Source organism: Schistocerca gregaria, chromosome 2, assembly GCF_023897955.1.
Source record: "Schistocerca gregaria isolate iqSchGreg1 chromosome 2, iqSchGreg1.2, whole genome shotgun sequence".
Classification (NCBI taxonomy): domain Eukaryota; kingdom Metazoa; phylum Arthropoda; class Insecta; order Orthoptera; family Acrididae; genus Schistocerca; species Schistocerca gregaria.
In genome coordinates, this window is record NC_064921.1 from 552,782,342 (window position 1) to 552,802,032 (window position 19,691).

The 19,691-nt window shown below is 42.7% G+C and overlaps 1 protein-coding gene across 1 annotated transcript in view; it reads left to right on the top strand.

Annotated features, from left to right (window-relative positions):
- The window catches only part of LOC126336209 (uncharacterized), a 116,694-nt gene that overhangs the window by 11,763 nt on the left and 85,240 nt on the right, over positions 1 to 19,691 (top strand). Inside the window, exon 2 of the mRNA XM_049999716.1 lies at positions 3,802 to 4,132. Coding sequence (XP_049855673.1) covers positions 3,802 to 4,132 — 331 coding nt within the window. The remainder of the gene's footprint in view (positions 1 to 3,801; positions 4,133 to 19,691) is intronic.

A 19,691-nucleotide genomic window follows, 5' to 3' on the forward strand; every position in this document is an offset into this window, starting at 1 on the left:
GTGGAGGATATGTCGTTCGGTGCTGCCTCCGTTCTGTCTCAGAGTTCAGTGGCTGCTGACTGGTGGCTTGCCAGTCTCTCAGCAACCTGCGACCAAATTACAGTGGCTGAGCAGAACTGGGGAAAATCCTGAGCAGGGGAAACTTCTAAGCTCTGTATCCACCGTATTGAAGTACGGCGTGACAGCATGGGCACCATGTAATCTTGAGCTCATTTATTCAAATATAATGCCTGAGTGATTTCGAACATATGGCAGAGTCATTGGTTTCACATGTCACAAGTGTAGTGGTGACTGTCCAAATAACCGGATATGAAAAATCTGTCAGATGGCACTATGTAGTACAACGCCATGTGCTGGGCGTGCATGAGGGTGACGAATGCAACCTGACAGTCTTCTCACTCCTTGAAGCGTCAACGCGGGCATACCTCAATCGTGATGCTGAAGTCAGAACAGGGACTCGTCTGGAAAGACGACGTGGTTAACCTCTCATGTAGAAGGTCGTCGTGCAGCACACCATTACTGGCGATCCTTTCTCTGTGTCTGCGTTGAGGGGACCGACCACCACGGTTGCCGTGCTGACCGTGATGTGAGCAGATATTTACATACGCACACAAACCTTTTTCAAGGTTAACAGTCAAATAAACTTAAACTCAACACTACAAGAGGTAATGTTGTTTATACAATTATTCTTTTTGATGGCACCTATGGGTAAATTGACACATTAGCATCAAATCTGAGCAGCATCAACAGAAACGTTCAGTTCACTGTTGCGCATGATGCCAGCAACGGCACTAATTTCTTAACTCAAAAATCTCCAACAAGAACCACAAAGACCATTTTCAAAATTATAGAAAACCGACATCTATTGACATTTCGTCATCTAAATCAGCATAACATATTCTAGCTCCACGTTGAATCGCATACGTAAGACTGCACTTGAACCAGTTGTAAAAGAAAGCAATGTCAATAAAATCATAGCCTCAAAATATCGATACAGCTCTCTCATGATAGATAGACTATCACAAAAGTCCAAAAACAGTCAGACAACAAAGCTTCTCATCAGAGAACAATGCACTTAACACAAGATAAAGTAAAAATCACTAGAAATATCCACTACTTTCCTTAGGGAGCATATCTCACAAAACAAAAAAGAAACCTGTTTAAAAACACAAACATGTAGATACGGTTACATACAAATAACAATCTTCAGCAGATAGCAATCCACAACTTAAAGAATAAAGAAACCCTGCACAAAAAATCTGCCTGATAAAAACTCAGCTGCCAGCGTTGCCCTTCCTACTATATAGGATGAATTGGAAGAAGTTTTGTGACTCATTTGAAAGAGCATATAGATGCCATACGTTTGAACAACATACCGAATTCTATGCGCACAATGTGCACAACTATCAACAATCACGGAGTAAAAAGCACTGAAGACCACATCCAGGTATGATATTAGACTGGAAAATTTGGCTTCATGAATTTACTTGAAGAGATTGAAGTATACGTACATATAAAAGCACATCACCACAAAGTCTGCTCAATGAATAGACCGAGTAAGTCAGTGGCGCCTTTCTTGAAAATTTCATTCACCTGCTTTCTAGTTTAAAATAATCACTACCCCCCTTTGACAGTAACAAGATGCAGGCACTAACTCAATATGAAATACTGAATAAAATATAATAGCTTGCTTATTCATACAATGTCTTCAACTACCTATGAAGTTTTAATATTATATAATGTCCACTATTTTAATATTTACTTATGTACGTCTGTCCCTCATCGTTTACTTTGCTTGTTGTGTATACTACAATATTTACGTACCATTCCAGTAACAGTTTATAACAAACTGGCCTGTTTATTTGTTCATCTTGATTTTTATCGTTTGTCATTTCATATAATTTGTAAGTAACGAAACGTTTGTAGTTTGTAAAATTTCTACTGTCACATCAATGTACATACCAAAATATCTCTGAGACAGAAATTCTTTGGCACTTTTATGGTTGTGATATCTCCACACTTCCATGTGGCAAATTTTTTGGTGTTCATGAGTGGTGCTTACACTGTGTGTGTACACATATAAGATTGATCATTTAATCCATAATGGGGAACATCTCAAAATAGAGATGAGATACAGCCAAATGCCTTAGATAAAAGATATAACTAACAAATAGGGTCACGCATTGCTACTAATGGCCATGACTTTCGTCATTTTCAAGACTATTTGGAAAATAAATTTACCTACTTAAATGGGAACCCTAATATTTCATTTAAGATTTGGAAAGAGTAGCAACTTTTACCTACGAAATGATACACTATACAGAGTCATGGCAAGGTTTAACGAAGGTCAAATAAGCAAAGTTGTTTTTAGTTGTGCTACTTATTAACTCGGAATAGAGGAGTGATGCAGCAAAATACACAGTTAGATATAAATTAGAAGGGGCATGAGGGGTCACGTATGATTACCAATAACAGTTATCCTAAAGGAAATTATTGACAGTTATTCGAAGGCTGAGTTCTGTTTCAGGGAAATCCCTATTTGTGATGTCGGATTTTGAAAGAACAAAGAGAAACTCTAACTTTAAATTTTAAGTACGGTGTTTATTGACAAAAATAAATACATCTCAACTAATAAATGTTATTTTGACATCTTCAAGACAGAACAAACATCCATAAATGGCCGGTTACTGTTATCATTAATTTACAGTCGCTGATTGAGTCCCGTCACATCTCATTCTTCAGAACGTCGCTCCGAATTTCTGTCTGACTTTAAATTGTGCTTTATGTCTCCACTATTCTGAGTGAGGCCCCTCATATCTCATTCCTCAGGACGACGCTCCGAATTTCTGTCTGACATTATACTGTGCTTTATCCCTCCACTATTCCGAGTTAATCCCTACTACAACTAAAAACATGTTTGCTTATTTGACCTTCATTAACCCATGCTGTGATCTTGAATAAGAATCATATTGAAAACAAAATTTTCCGCTCTTTTCAAATCTTAAATCAAACAGAATGGACCTAATTAAAGAAAAAGAGAAACACTTTAAACTTCAAATCACGTTCATGTTCAAAATGTTCAGATGTGTATGAAATCTTATGGGACTTCACTGCTAAGGTCATCAGTCCCTAACTTTACACACCACTTAATATAAATTATGCTAAGGACAAATACACACACCCATGCCCGAGGGGGGACTCGAACCTCCGCCGTGACCAGCCTCACAGTCCATGACTGCAGCGCCTTAGAACGCTCAGCTAATCCCACGCGGCTCACGTTCATGTCCCGGCCATCATTAATAGAAACGTGTGACCCATGTTTGCCACTCCACCTGCAACGTTTAACTCAACATTTTGCTGTATCTCATTTCTATCCCTAGGTATTCCCCCATTATGGATTAAAATGGTCAACAGTGAGTATCAAAAAGTGCTTTATACAGTCTTCTCTATGCACGAAAACAAGCAGTCTGATTGCAACATAGTTGTACGCAATTTTCAAAGTAAGTAAATAAAATATACAGTTTATCACGTCGTATTTTGGTTGTAGGGCACCATCATTCCAAGAAATTTGCAGCACTTGGGGGAATAAAAGGGGAAATAAATCCAAACTGCGACAAAACGATGTATTTTAACGTCAACAAGCCATCTGATGATGAACCTATCGATTCGAAACTGGCAACAGCGCACCGTAAAAGGTGGTTGGTTACTGTTATCTTTTCTGCAAACTTCAATCTGTGGTCAATAAAACCTGTCTAAGCAGCTGGTACAGTACCCTCACGGTGACTGACGAACGTTCCGCAGATGATTACTGGGTGCACGAGACGTGCGAGACCCTCTTGCCGCCGTCCGTGGCAGCGCTGGCCCTGGCGCGCCTGGTGCCTCGCAGGTGGAGCCGCGGGCTGTCCCCGCCCGTGGAGTGGGAAGCCCCGCGACCTACAGGGGGAGTCCCGCGGCCTGCAGGGGGAGACCCGCGGCATGTAGGGGGATCCCCGGGTCCCGCTGCAGAAGAGGGGTGCGGCGGCGCCCTGGCGGCAGTCCGAGGCCTTCAGGGACAGCAGGCCAGGGAGATGTTCTACACCGACTTTCCGTGCCGCATTGCTACCGACTGCATCGACTCCTGCCGTGTACACGGGTGCGTACGCCACTTAAGGTCACCGCTTGTAATCGTACGCCTGATCCTCTTCTCTGCTTCTTAAATTTATCTTTACGCTGCCATCTACTTTTCTTATTTTCTGAGACTGACATTCATTCGTAAACTTTGGTCACTTCCCTGGAGACAGTGAATAAACGCTTGTGACTCATGTATACGCCAAGGACGTTTCATAAATGATGCACACTTTGTTTTACTTACACATTTACTTATTTCTTGCTTTTTCAATATATCTTTACAGTCCTTGAATATATTCTCCCTGCTTCCGTATAACTGAACCCCAACATCTCAGAAACCCTATTATTCCATCCAAGACATCACTCTTTTCCTCTATCGATGGCTTGAGTAACGGTGGTAGGAAGGTCTCCCAGAGAAAGATTACGACGTTAATGTATGTCTTTTCAACTTCCGCAACAATTAGGAGTCTGGTCGACTCTTGTCCGTGCTGTAGGGAGGCTGCAGCAAAGCTTTCCATTCGTATTCGTGCAATTTTTGGGCTAAGGCACTTCCGATATGCTATCGAGTAGCGTCATGGAGAATGAGCGGCCTAGCCCTGAGCAACTGACGACGGGTTTTGTGCATTTTAATCTCACATTTTGCATTAATTTACGATAATACACTGCTGTCACACTTGTTTCACGTGGGACTCCATCAGTCATGACGATTCCTTGGCGATCATAAGTAAAAATCATCAATTGATTGAATTTTGGTTGAACGCGTCGAAAATTTTTTGGAACGAGAGATTCGGAAGGTTTCCACTCATTGGACTGTCATTTCTGCTCCGGTTTCATGCCGGCCGCGGTGGTCTCGCAGTTAAGGCGCTCAGTCCGGAATCGCGCAACAGCGACGGTCGCAGGTTCGAATCCTGCCTCGTGCATGGATGTGTGTGATGTCCTTAGGTTAGTTAGGTTTAAGTGGTTCTAAGTTCTAGGGGACTGATGACCACAGATGTTAAGTCCCATAGTGCTCAGAGCCATTTGAACCTCTCCGGTTTCATCAACAGAGATAATTCGACACACGAATCCTTGACCCTCACGGTCGATCCGTTGTTTGAGCAAGGTTGTAATGTCCAGATGTATCTGCTTCTCTCCAACAATCAGTGTGGGAGCCAAGTCACAGAAGCTTTTCTCTTCTGCAAATCATTTCTCAGAATACGGAATATCGAGTTCGGGGGAATTCTTGTGGCTTCAGGGAGTTCCTCACAAGTCGTACTGCGATCACCTTCAAGAGCGTCTGCCACAAGTTCCGCACTTCGTTCTTCTGTTGACGTTTTTGGCCTTCAGAGTTCTGGATTATCGTCTACGGCTCATACGACCTCCACTGAAACGATTAATGCAAAGTGAAACTGTACTAGGGTCCACTGTAAACTCACTACAAACTTCACTTAACTCACTGTGCACATTGATGTACGACCCCTGGTCTTCAACAGTCACACAACTCAAGTCCCTCACAGGGTCTATTTCTACATCTTGTCAATTTCAGATCAGAGTACACACCGAAAAAAACAACTGTGCTTCGTCCTCAAGCTCCCAATTAAATTTGACGTAATTCTCGTTGGTGTTGCATCAAACAATCCGCAGTAATACCAACCTCTGTATTATTTATGAAATGTCCCGTATAAGAAGGATAAAAGAACGAACCCGAAAAATTACAGGCCATTATCTTTAACAAATGTTTGCTGCAGGATCCATGAACATATACTCAGTTCCAATGTAATATATTTCCTTAAGACAGAAAGGCTTCTGTCCACAGTCAGCATGTTTTTAGAAAACACCGCTCATGCGAAACTTAGTTTACCCTTTTCTCTCGTGAGATCCTCCGAACCGTTGATGAACGGCTTCCATATGCCTAGATTTCCGAAACGCGCGTGACACGATGCCACACTGCCAACTGTTAACGAAGGTATGAGCGTACGAAATAGGTTCACAGATACGTGAGTGGCTAGAAGAGTTCTTAAGTAACACTACCCAGTACGTTGTCCTAGAGGGTGAGTGTTCATAAGAGACGAAGGTATCGTTAGATGTGCCCCAGGGAAGTGTCTTCTATATACCGGGTGATCAAAAAGTAAGTATAAATTTGAAAACAGAATAAATCACAGAATAATGTGGGTAGAGAGGTTCAAACTGACACACATACTTGGAATGACATGGGGTTTTATTAGAACCAAAAAATACAAACGTTCAAAAAATGTCCGACAGATGGCGTTTCATCTGATCAGAATAGCAATAATGACCATAACAAAGTAACACAAAGCAAAGATGATGTACTTTACAGGAAATGCTCAGTATGTCCACCATCATTCCTCAACAATAGCTGTAGTCGAGGAATAATGTTGTGAATAGCACTGTAAAGCATGACCGGAGTTATGGTGAGGCATTGGCGTCGGATGTTGTCTTTCAGCATCCCTAGAGATGTCGGTCGATCACGATACACTTGCGACTTCAGGTAACCCCACAGCCAACAATCGAACGGACTGAGGTCTGCGGACCTGGGAGCCTGGGAGGCCAAGCTTGACGGAAGTAGCGGCTGAGCACACGATCATCACCAAACGACGAGCGCAAGAGATCTTTCACGCGTCTAGCAATATGGGATGTGTCTAATAAAACCCCATGTCATTCCAAGCATGTCTGTCAAGTTTTACCTCTCTGTCTACATTATTCCGTGGTTTATTAAGTTTTCAAATTTATACTGACTTTTTGATCACCCGGTACATAAATCACCTGGCGGACAGGGTAAGCAGCAGTCTGCCGCTGTTTTCAGATGATGCTGTGGTGTATGGGAAGGTCTGGATGGAAGATGAGTAAGGCAAAATTTGGAGTTATTGTGATGAACGGCAGCCATCTCTACACGTAGAGGAATGTGAGTTAATGCAGATAAATAGGAAAAACAAACCCATAATGTTCGACTACAGTATTAGTAGTGCCCTGCTTGACACAGTCATGGTGATTAAATATCTAGGTGTAGCATGGCAAACCAAAATGAAATGGAGTGAGCATATAAGGACTGTAGTAGGGAAGGCGGTTTATTGGGAAAATTTTAAGGAAGTGTGGTTCATCTGTAAAAGTGGTTGCATGTGGGACACCAGTGCAAGTCGTTGTTAAGACTGTTCGAGTGTTTGGGATCTGCAGCAGGTCGGACTAAAGAAAGACATCGTAGCAACTGAGAAGCCGGCAGTTAGATTTGTTACTGGTAGGTTCTAACAACATGCAAGTATTATGGAGACAGTTCGGAAAGGCAAATGGGAATCACTGGAGGGAAGACGACGTTATTTTCAAGGAACACTGTTCAGAAAATTTAGAGAACAGGAATTTGAGGCTGACTGCCGAATGTTTCTACTGTCGCTAAAGTCATTTCGCGTAAGGGCTATGAAGATATGATCACGGAGATTACGGCTCGTACAGAGGCATACAGATAGTCGATTTTTCCCTCGCTCTGTTTGCGAGTGGAACAGAAAAGGAAATGACTAGCGGTGCTACAGGGTACCCTCCTCCCCGCACCACACGGTAGCTTGCTGAGTATGGATTTAGATGTACATATAGACCAGCCTTCAGCCTTCACAGCGGCCTCCACTGGGCGGGCAAGAAACTCCATAAGTTTCTTCAGTCCCATAATACACAGCGGAAGTCACCCGCTGACGATTATTCGGTAAAATTGCCACTCTGTAATTTGCAGTTTCTTCGTTGCTTCATTTCACCCAGTGGTAGAACTAGTCCTAGATGTTTTGCACAAGATAATGATCGGGTGATTTAGCGGGCCACTCAAGGTGGGTTGACAGTATTTGTCAGACCAGGAATGTGTGTGTGCGGCCCTATAGACATGGCTGCTTCTCTATTCTTGTAAGATGAGAGTGTCCACAGCACATTTATCACAAAAATATAGGAGAAAGGGGAACCCTTGGTGACCGAGGATGATGAAACGGACTTCATGGTTCGTGTCCACGGTAACCTGAAACAGCTGGTCCAAATGGCGGTAGGAAAAATTCCCCCCCCCCCTCTCAAAAAAACAAATAAATTACAGAACCACTTCGGACCTGAGCTTCGCCCTCTGCACACAGCAGGGTAAACGTCTCTCATGGCCGTCGGTGTCCTGGGGGCATCATTTCAGGCGAGCTGAAATAGCGACATATCGGTTCACGCTGAATGCCTCCCCACAGCTGCACCTCGCTGCCTGTGTTGACTAGTCCACTGAAGATGCGTATCTTATCTGTGCAACTGCGAGCAACGGCATTTCTCTAGGCATCCGACTCAAAGTTTCCAATCTCTGCAGTTCCCTTCGTGATGATAGCCCAGAAAATGGTTGAGATCGCTCTGCTTTCTATAACAGCAAAGTTCGTGTCATGTTTGAAACCCACTGCCATTGACCAGGAGTGTCACTCGCCTCCGCCATCTGCCGGTTACGATCTTTTCAAGATCACTGCCGTTACGCAGCGTCTAGTGGTTGCGACTGGTACACCACTGCTTACACACATGTTGGACGGTCCACGTCGATACACCAAAAAATTGGAAACTACTTTCACGGTACAGTCATGGGCACTTCGAAACACAATAGCCGCTTTCTGCCATTCTTTAATATCTCCGCGTCGATACATCACAATCATCAACACGACTGAGATGGGTTGATGCAGAGATACTAAAGATACGAGCAATTGATACATCCACGAAGCGATTACATCCACATCGTCATGTCTGACGACTGCAGTCGATGGTCACGTGACTGTGTGACACGGGATTACTTAGATATTTGCCGTTCCCAGGCAGAGAAAAAGCTTTCTGACCCTCATTTCCATATAAATGTACCACCAAGTAAATTACATCTGTTCGTAATTGATTTCTATAGTAACTGCTGGTGATAATAATACGAGTGGCGTTCACTAAGCAATGCGATGTTCTTTTTTTCTGAAAGCGACTTGGTTTTATTCACTATTCCAATACACCATATTATTCTCCACTCTTCTGTCTACAAAACCCTATTTTTCAACATTCCATTCAAAACGAAGACATAACGCCGCCTAACTGGCAGGGCCTGTAAGCTTGCGTGGTATCACTCTACTGGTCCACACTGGAGCCCACGTCTCGCTGTATCAATAACGACCCCATCATCCACATTCTCCTTCCCGCGGAGTGCATGGTTGGTTGGTTTAAAGGCCGGAGAAGGGACCAAACTACGAGGTAATCGGTCGCCGAGTGCATGCTTCACTCAGCCAAACATAAGGAAGTCAGAAGGGGCGAGATCCGGGCTGCAGGGTGGTTGAGAAAGAACACTCCAGTGAAGTTTTGTGAGCTCCTCTCGGGTGCGCAGACTCGTGTGAGTCCTTGCATTGTCATGGAGAAGGAAAAGCCCTTTTGCATTCTTGTGGCGACGAACGCGCTGATATCGTTTCTTTATTTTCCTGAGGGTAGCTTAGTACACTTAGGGGATGATCGTTGTACTATCAGAGAGGAAATCAGAATAGCCCCTTCAGAGTCCCAAAAGACAGTCGCCATCACTTTACCGGCTGAGGGGACGGCTTTGAACTTTTTGATCTGAAGAGAGATGGGTGGCGCCGCTCCATGGATTGCTGTTTAGTTGCCGGATTGAAGTGATGATCACACGTTTCATCACGTATAACGATGTTCGCTGAAGAATTGTCACGATCTGGTTCGTACCGTGCAGGCAATTCCTCACAGACGGTCCTGCGGTACTCTTTACGGTCTTCTGTTAAGCGGCGAGGAACCCAGTGGGAGCACACCTCCTACCCCAACGAGTGGACGAGTGAGTCCGCACTGCCAACAAAGAAGTGCAGTTGTGCAGCGAAGTGTTTCCGTTCAAATGGTTCAAAGAGCTCTGAGCTCTATGGGACTTAACTTCTGAGGTCATCAGTCCCCTAGAACTTAGAACTACTTAAACCTAACAAACCTAAGGACATCATCACACACACTCATGCCCGAGGCAGGACTCGAACCTGCGACCGTAGCGGTCGCGTGGTTCCAGACTGTAGCGCCTAGAACCGCTCGGCCACCAAGGGTGGCAAGTGTTTCCGTCCCTCACCTCAGATGAGAGAGTCCGCACGTTGCAACATTGCAGCAGTCACAGCTGTGTGCACTCTTCCAGAACGCCGTAGTTCGGACTGGTTTGTTCGACCTTGTTGCAAAGATAACTGGTGCCTCGCCCAACGAGTCATCGTGCTTTTGTCCACTGCCTGGTATCAGTAGACATACAGCAGGCGTCTTTGGTTTTCCGCCAAAAGAAACTCAGTAACAACTCTCTGCTTGGAACGCACCTCCGTTATAGACTCAATTTTCAAGGCTACGTATAGCGCCGCCACCTGTTGTAACATGTAACTGTAGAAACGAGAATACTCACGCTGTTCCACAAAAAAATCTGCATTAGCCACGATAAAAATGCGTTGCATTATTTACAGAACGCCCCTCGTAATAATAAGACGAAGAAGAAGAAGAAGAAGAAGAAGAAGAAGAAATACATGCGTATTGAACCCAGCACATTCACATCAGCAAAGAGTGCTTCCCCTGTACTAAATTCCTCTAACACATCTTTACAATATAGTTGCTGCGTTACGTAAGAGTTCATAGAGAAGATTTCAGCACTGTTGACTCAATCCTGCGTAATGGATGACCGCAAATAACAAATGAGTCTTTTCAAGTGTGTGGAATGGCAGTCAGCGAACAATTGTTTGTAGCAGCTGACAAATATATTCGTAGTGCAATCTCCAATTTAGAAACAGATGTCGAACTTGTTTTCATGCAACCTTCTATACAGAGTACTTAGGAAAGAAGTTTTATTCCATTGATCTTCACAAATACTTTAAAATGAATAACCTCATCACTAAAATACCCTTCCAAGTCGTCTTTGTAATTCTTCTGCAGTTTTCTAGCACATTTCTATAGTTCAGTGTTGTCTCGTCCAAGAATTACCACATCGACCGCTGTGGCCGAGCAGTTCTAGGTGCTTCAGTGCGGAACCGCGCGGCTGCCACGATCGTAGGTTCGAATCCTGCCTCAGGTACGGATGTGTGTGATGTCCTTAGGTTAGTTAAGTTTAAGTAGTTCTACGTCTAGGGGACTGATGACTTCAGATGTTGAGTCTCATAGTGCTTGGAGCCATTTGAACCAAGAATTACTCAGCAGCTCACAATTGCTGTACAACTCTTCCAAAGATTCTTTTTTTCTTTTTCCCAGTTCGGACGTAGTTCTCTTGATAATAGCCGGAAATGTATTCATCCGATAATTTCCCTTTCCTTCGCTGCTACGTCCATTTCTTGGCTTTCCTTTTTCTGAAGTTGTTTTTTACATATTTATTTTACTCATTTCGATGGCAGTGTTTTCATACATAGGACAATTCTCTCGAACGTATTCAACAAAAAATGGTACAACTGTACTCGATCTTAACGTCGATATCAACAGGTTGTAGCGTTTTAGTGCATCCTTTTGAGTGCCATCATCTTCAATGAGTTTCAAACCTGGTATAATTTCTACCCATTTAACATTGACCAGAGTGTTTGTGAAGGTCTTTTTACGGAGACGGAACTAATTAACTTTGGCTGTGAAACAACCCAACGGCTCGTTGACACTGTGAAGAAAGTGCACGCATGAAATTGTGGCAAGAAATGGAAAAATGATGTCACTGGAAGGCAACACTCCAGCTGCTCACGGTCGTACCAAGCAAAGAGAGTGGACTGCACACGGAATATACACAGCAAGAGGGCAGATTTTTTTAGTTCCAGCTTGGTGACCAGGGTAAGTACCAGCCATAATGCTTGCATCGACATGTGACTAACCGCAGAAAAAGTGAATTCCTGAATCATATTTATTTAATCACTTTAATCAGCTAATTCTTATGCTTTGTGCCCTAAATTTGGGACAGAACAGATATTTCAACAGAAAATTCGTCTTAATACCGGAATGCAGTCTAAAATGGTGGAAAAATAGTTTCCTTCACTTGATCTATAATAATTTCACCATCCTTTCTGGCAGAATTGATACAAACTCTTCACACGTTTGCAAAGAGATACATGACGTGCTTGTTTTCCTTTGTTTCCATAACGTTCTGTACGTTTAGGGTCCAATTGTGTTATTACTCGTATCTGAAGTGACGCCTCGAAACTGCATTACATTACAATGCGTAACTATGTTTTGTAGTACAAGAAAAGTTATGTTGGTATTTTTAGATAAAATTTTATATCTCCAAATGTTCTGTATATAATGGTCAGAGGTTTTAACAGGATAGCTGTAGTAGCAAAGCGAGACTGTATGAGGAGTGTTAAATAATTCTAAGATACGTTAATAATATTTCCTTCAGATTCATATGGTGCGATAACACACATTTCGATAGTACGCCAGGCTGGTTCACAAAAAGAGCTCAAAGCGTCAGCTGCACGGTGCTCTCCATCCCATCTACTCGAAATAATCTGCTACGTCACACGCCGTTTGTGGACATGAAGATATTTTTAAGTGTATTTGAGGATCATATAACTCCATGATCATTACTAAATCCCTTTCTTAACCAAACAAACCAACTCAGAATAACCCTAATGTCCTAACGAAATTCAGTACCAACCAGACTGTTGTAAATAAATATTAGATCGGATTTCTAACACTTTGGACTTGATAGCAACACATCGAAATAGTTTTACTAATTTTTCCTAAAATAAGTTTTTTCTATCAAATTTCCATTTTTAACTTCTCTTCAGAACAAATTATTGTGCATTTGACAGACAGATTAGGTTTCAGTTTTTTTCTTTAAAGCCGAACACCATTTAAATGTTATCGATTACAAATATTCTAGGATACTGAAACGTACCAAATTATATCCCGTGCTTTACATGAAAGACCTATGGTGGGAATTCCTTTTTCTTTAGTAATCCCACTCTTGACAGAAACGCTATCCACAAAACTCGCTATGTTGAGTCTACACGGAATTACATCGCCTGCGTTATGAAGAGAGACTGGTGTTGGGCGTTCCTCCTCTTCCTATTACGCACATGGAATAGTACTTGGAACGACGTTCGGTCCTTAAGTACACAGTCTGATACCAGTGAAACTCGTTTCAGGTTTACAACAACGGTGTACCTGCAAAACGTAGTACTTCTGAGTCAGCTGAACTTTGCACCCTGTCCTTCCTGGTCATAATCTTCACTAAGCAAGTGCTATAGACTCTCCTGAAGAATATACACTTTATAAATTTCAATTAGTTAACAAAAATATTACTAGGAAAGAACTCCATATCCTTTAATAGTGTCATTCAATACAGCATTATTCACTAAAATGTGAACAGAATATAATAAACGGATAATACGAGGAGCGTTCAATAAGTAATGCAACCTCGGCCCTTTTCGGTTGTCGAATGTAGAATTTATTGTGGGAAATCGTGGAATATTCCCGCTTCAGCCCCTGCAGTTTCGTTAAGCTGCGATAGCTAGCGGCGCTATACGTTGCCTTTAAGCAGGGATCTGTCACTGGGTTTTATTTTTTATTTTTTTTGGAGGAGTATAGCATTGCAGATAGTTGTAGGCGCATGGACAATGTCTGCTGAGACTTGACAGTGGACAAAAGCACGGTGAGTCGTTGGGCGAAGCGTCGGTCCTTTCGCAACAAGATACCACAAATTTTTCCGATTTCCCGCGTGCCGGCTGGTCGCATACAGCTATGACTCGAACAGTGTTGTTACCCACTGACGCTTTTATTCTTGCTGATAGACGGACCGCAGTCAAACATCTGTCTGCACAATGGACGTCTCGGTGGTGCTGACACACGAGGCCACCAGTCGGGGCACTCGAAGGTGCACGCTCGCTCGGTATTTTCACCACCCAACAAAACACCAAAAGCAGCAACGGGTGACCATCTGCGGCGAGTTGCTTGCGCGTTTCGAGGCTGATCAGTGGACAGGAGGTCAACGCACACTCGCCGGTACTTGAACGCCGATAGTTTTCACCACCATGTACACAGGATAGCGGCCTTGATCATGTTAATTCACCGCGCTAAAGTTGTTTCTGACGACGACACCTTCAGTCTGAATTGCAGCGCTCGAGAGACATGTTCAGAGAGAATGGTTATAGCAAGAGAGAGATCGCAGACGCTTTCAAGTGCCACCGAGGAAGGACGCCTTGTGTATCTATTGAAGATGTCATGCCGGCTGCTTTCCTGCCACACTGTGGGGCAACAAGCAGCGACTTATGGCGAGTGATGCGGAGACGTGCGCTGAAACCAATGTTCTGGCCCGCCTCCGAGGTGCGATATACGCTGCGCCCTGTTAAAGACGACATAGCTCTTCCTGTTCCCGGTGTGTATGGTGTCCGACGTGAATGCGGTAGCATCTATATGGGTCAGACAGTTCGCAAAGTTGCAGAGTGTTGTACGGAGCACAAGCGACATATTAAACAGAGCATTGCCTGGAAAGTGGACACAAAATATAGTTCGAATACAACAGAGTCTTGGCTCCTGCGTCATCGTACTGGGATCCCGGTATAAAAGAGGCGGCTGAGATCGGAATGAACAGCAACATTTTCAACAGAGACCAGGGCACGCAATGAGCAGTGTGTAAGGGGTGGACTTTGGATGTCGAAACGGAGCAACGCAGGATGCTTCACGCTTATTGGGAGGCGGGAGCAGTTTCAGACGCTGCGCCGGCCTCTCGCGCCACCTGATCTGCCCAACTCAACCTCCGCGTACCCGTCTTTTCGGCTCCTTCTGACTGCTGCTGGAGGCCGCAGTCGTGGACGGGTAAGTAGAAATCAGTGCCAGACAGCCCCGGCAGCCAGTGGTTTTACTCGTCTCAACGATGGCGGAGAGGGCCACCGAGAGCTGGAGCATTTTCTTCCAACTGACGCTGACTGAAAATCTGGAAGATCTTATTTAGTTAGCAATGTTCAAACAGATAAAAAACAACTCGAATAAAATTCTAGAGCTCTCTAAGACGATTTACGCCATCGAAAGTTCTAAAATTTTATTGGAACTGCCCCGCTTCAGTGCTTTCATTCCTGACAACGATGGCGGAGAAAGTAGTCGAAAGCTCCACAATTTTATTCGACCTGAGGCAGCTTCAAAACCGAGAAGATTTCCTTCAGACGTAACGCCGTAAAAGACGCTGTGGACACAATTTGAGACACTTGTAGTTCAGATATGATTAATAGACCTTCGAGTTCAGCATTACCTTAGTTCTTTTTAGTCCGTTTGTAATGCGCTAAATTTAAAGCACAGTACAGGGTGTTATCGCATCATCTTATCATCGGAGATGACTGTTTTTGGATGAATCGAGAGTTTATTTAGGAGATTGTAAAGTTTTCTTACATATGGCTGTCTTAAAATTCGGCTCGACCGCTACGGTCGCAGGTTCGAATCCTGCCTCGGACATGGATGTGTGTAATGTCCTTAGGTTAGTTAGGTTTAAGTAGTTCTAAGTTCAAGGGGACTGATGTTAAATCCCATAGTGCTCAGAGCCATTTGAACCATTTTTGCCTTAAAATTTTGTAGATTTTGTTGCCTGATTCTAGACAAGTCAGCGAGTTTACCAGGCCCAGTCGATTGTTGAGTCGCGCCCTGCGGCAAATATTACAGCTACGGAGTAGCTGGCCTCTACAGGATTACAGCTGCTATGAAGAAATACCTGTTGTTAAAGAGAGAATTAGCGTAATATATTTGTTCTTCGTACATGCTTCTTGGCTTGTCCCTTAAGAAACTTAGTTAGTGTCCCAAGAGTTAGTCTCAAGAGATGGTCTCAAGAGTTAACCTCGCTGATCGAGTTGCAATGAGAGGGTCGCAATAAGTTACACAGTGTGGAGGGAAAAGCAGATCAATTTGTGCTGAAACGTAGAATTTAGTGAGAAGTGGCAGTTGAGGCTAAGATTAATTGAAGTCTGAGATAAGTTTCTCCTGTTTGTTAATTCTGTGCTGACGCAGTGGCTCAACGTTGGATTGCTTGGCAGCCAAATGTTTTTAGGCGTACAGTAACTCATTAAGTAGGAGATTTTCTGTTGGTGTATGGAAGAGGATAGACGTTATCACGCTAAGTCATTATTTAAGTCTGAGAGGTGGATTATAGCATGTGCTAAGGGAACAGCGGCGTTACGTTGGTGTACTGTGGTTGTGGAGTAAAAAGAAAGCACTTAGGAATAGGGCCTTTCCGATTTTGTCTTAGGGCGTATTTTGTGACTCCACAGTGAGGATAATTTATTGTAATAAATACTGCAAATTCCTCTAGAGATACGATGAAAACGTGATTGGTGTTGTGAGGAGAGTGGAAGTCTTACATTGTTAATCGGAAGTTGTCGAAGATTTGCGTACGAGGTATCGACTTAGTAGCTTTTCGCAAGGTCCCTAAAGGACAAAGAAAGAACCATTTTATCAATGATACTTTAATTGTCTCTTTCTCTATATAACGAGTGCTGCATGATTAAGTATTTAAATATTAGTGGCTTCGCGGGAAATCAACACCTGAAGTGGTTAAGATTTGTTTCCCATTTAAAGTACACACAGTTTACAAGTGGCTGTGACTCTCAGGTTCCTTGTTTAATTTTCTTTTTCATTTTTACGTTTCGCTTAGTGGGGTTTATTAACAAGCACTCGTAACAAAATATGTTGACATACCGGTATTCGAAATAATGACAGGCAATAAAGACAGGGATTTTCTGTCTTAAACTATAAAAACAGGTCCCAGAATATAATTTATAATCGAATTCTTACTAGAAATATATTTGAAAGTAAAGTTCGCTATTAAAACAGATGATTAATTTACCTATATACCGAAGCATTAATTAAATACAAGTAATAGATACGTAAGGAAAACCGGTGGCGTTGTGTCGAAGTAAATTTCGGAAATCTTAACCCTCAAGGAAACTTTAATAATAACTTACATTCATTAATTTGCAACGTGAGGAAAGTTATTAATGATTCAAACAAAGATGAAGTGAATTTACGCTTTATGAAAGACAATACTTATGAGAAGGACATTTCATTTAGTACGTAAATGCTGAGATTATTTAGACATTACAAAGACGTTATAATTCGATTTAATCAATGATCTTCTTGTAGCGAGACGCTAAGTACAGACATCATCGTTGACTAGCAATGACGGATAGGTAAAAATTAAATTAAGTCTTTGTAAGTTGAAAGTATACTTAACTTTACGTAAAAGTACGAGGATGAATCAAATTAAAACCTTAAATTTGTAATAACAAATCGAAATTTCGGCCCGTTATCCTGTAAGTTGGTAAGCGTGCTACAAACAGCGTGCAGAATGGCCTGTAGGTGGCAGCATAGTGCAGGTGCACACATACCGTCGCAGTATCAGTATAAAGATGGCCGCCCCACTTGCGACTTGCACCAGGGAAGAACAGCGTTCTGTTATTCAGTTTTTGCGTAGAGAAGGTGTGAAACCTATTGAAATTCATTGACGAATGTTTGTCACAGCAGCAAGTCTATGAATGGAGTAGGAAGCTCGCAAATAGTGTGACTTCAGTGGAAGGTACTCCTCGTCCCGGTCAGGCACAACGAGTTGTGACTCCACAGAACATTGCAGCAGTGGAAGCCATAGTGAAAGAAAACCGCCCAGTGACACTGAATGATATAACAGAATGTTTATAGATTATTAGTCATGGGTCAGCATACCACATTGTGCGTGATGTCCTCCAGTTCCACAGAGTGTCTGTAAGATGTGTGCCATGGCAGCTGACTCCTGAAATTAGAGAACGACGTGTTGATGCTTGTGAAGAACTTCTTCGGCGCTTTGAACGAGAAGGTGATTGTTCCCTTGCAAGTATCGTTACTGGGGACCAAACCTGGGTTCACTTCCATCAACCGGAAACGAAGAGAACGAGCAAGGAATGGCGCCATTCCTCATCACCAAAACCAAACAAGTTTCGAACAGAACCATCAGCTAGGAAGGTTATACTGACTCTCTTTTGGGACGAAAAGGGCTCTATTTTAGAGCATTGCATGCCTAGAGGGACCACTGTGACCAGTGCATCATACACAGATTTCCAAAAAATCATCTGTGGCCTGCAATCAAATTAAAGAAACGTGGATTGCTGTCAGCAGATGTCTTTTTCCAACATGACAATGCAAGGCCCCGCACTGCCCATACAACAGTTTTAATAATCACAGACCAGCATTTTGAGTGTCTTTCTCATCCACCATACTCACCAGACCTTGCCCCAAGTGATTTTCATATGTTTGGACCACTCAAAGACGCAATGGGAGGAAAGAAGTTCCGTTCTGATGAAGAGGTATGCCACGCGGTATATGAGTAGGTGCGAGGACTACCAAAAGAATTGTTTCTAAATGAATTTATGCACTTTGTAAGCGCTAAAGGGATTGCACTGAGCGTGGGGGAGATTATGTTGAAAAGTGATACAACTATGTACCACTTCTGCACAATAAATAATATTTTTTTAAAAATTTAGGTATTCATTTGATCATGTGCGTACTTAAAAAGGCTACGTTGAGATGATGTATTTACATGATACTTTGAAGCTTGCATAGGAAATGCATTTTAGTGGAATCAGCGGGTCAGACAGCCCGCATTTATTAATTTTGTACGTCGGTCGCCTATTTTTTTACGCTGTTGCTTATAGAAATTCTCTGTCCTCTTGTCAGTTTATATACTGGAAGATTTTAGTTTATCGCTGCAAGTATTAAATTGGAATATCTGAATTCTATCCATCGTATACTCCTGTGCATAGTACTTTTTCATCGTGACTGAGGTTAGCTTTGGTAGTAGTTAACCTAATGATGCTAGTCGTATCATGTGAGCCAGATACGTTATTAAGATCAATATTATCATATCCCAGTAGCTACCATAGCCACATTATACCATTAAAGTAGTAATTGTGGCAATCCTTCAGCTCATAACGTCGTTGTAGTGATAGATAGTGTGATCTGTAATGAGAGAAAATTAACATCCAAGCGTACGTGCCATCGTTGTGTCTGGATGGACGATCATTCCTGAATACACAGATTACGTCGTTGATCTTAGGCACTGTTTTGTCTGTACAGTTAATGACGTGTTCCCAGGTAGAGCCTACACTGTTCGGCGTTGCTTTCTCTTCTACGTGTCGCAGTGTTGCTAGAGTCTACTCATACTGTGTTAGTTCTACGAGTAGTGTGTCAGTACATGTTGCAAAGATCAGTTCGCTAAAGCTATGGTTTTGTGCACTTGCCCTTCACCCTCTGTTTCGATTTGAAACGTTTCTACCTCCTAGACGAAACAGGCTTGAAAAATTCAGGTTGATTTAAAATCCTATTATTTACAATGCTCCCTTAAGTTTTTCAAAGACTTGCTGACAGTCCTCTGTCCATCCATATGGCACATTCTTCCTTAAAGGTGTCCTCAAATAAGGCGCTCTGAATAAATGTCCTGTCACAAATTGTCTATAAATTCTGAGTAAGCCGAGCATACTCTTCAATGCCTTTCGAATTGCAAGTGCTACAGGTCTTCTGACAGTTTCATATTATAAGGATCAAATAAAATACCTACACCACTGACAGCGTACCCCAAGAACATCATTTCTTTTCTCGTATATTGCATTTTGCACAATTTCAACTTCATTGCA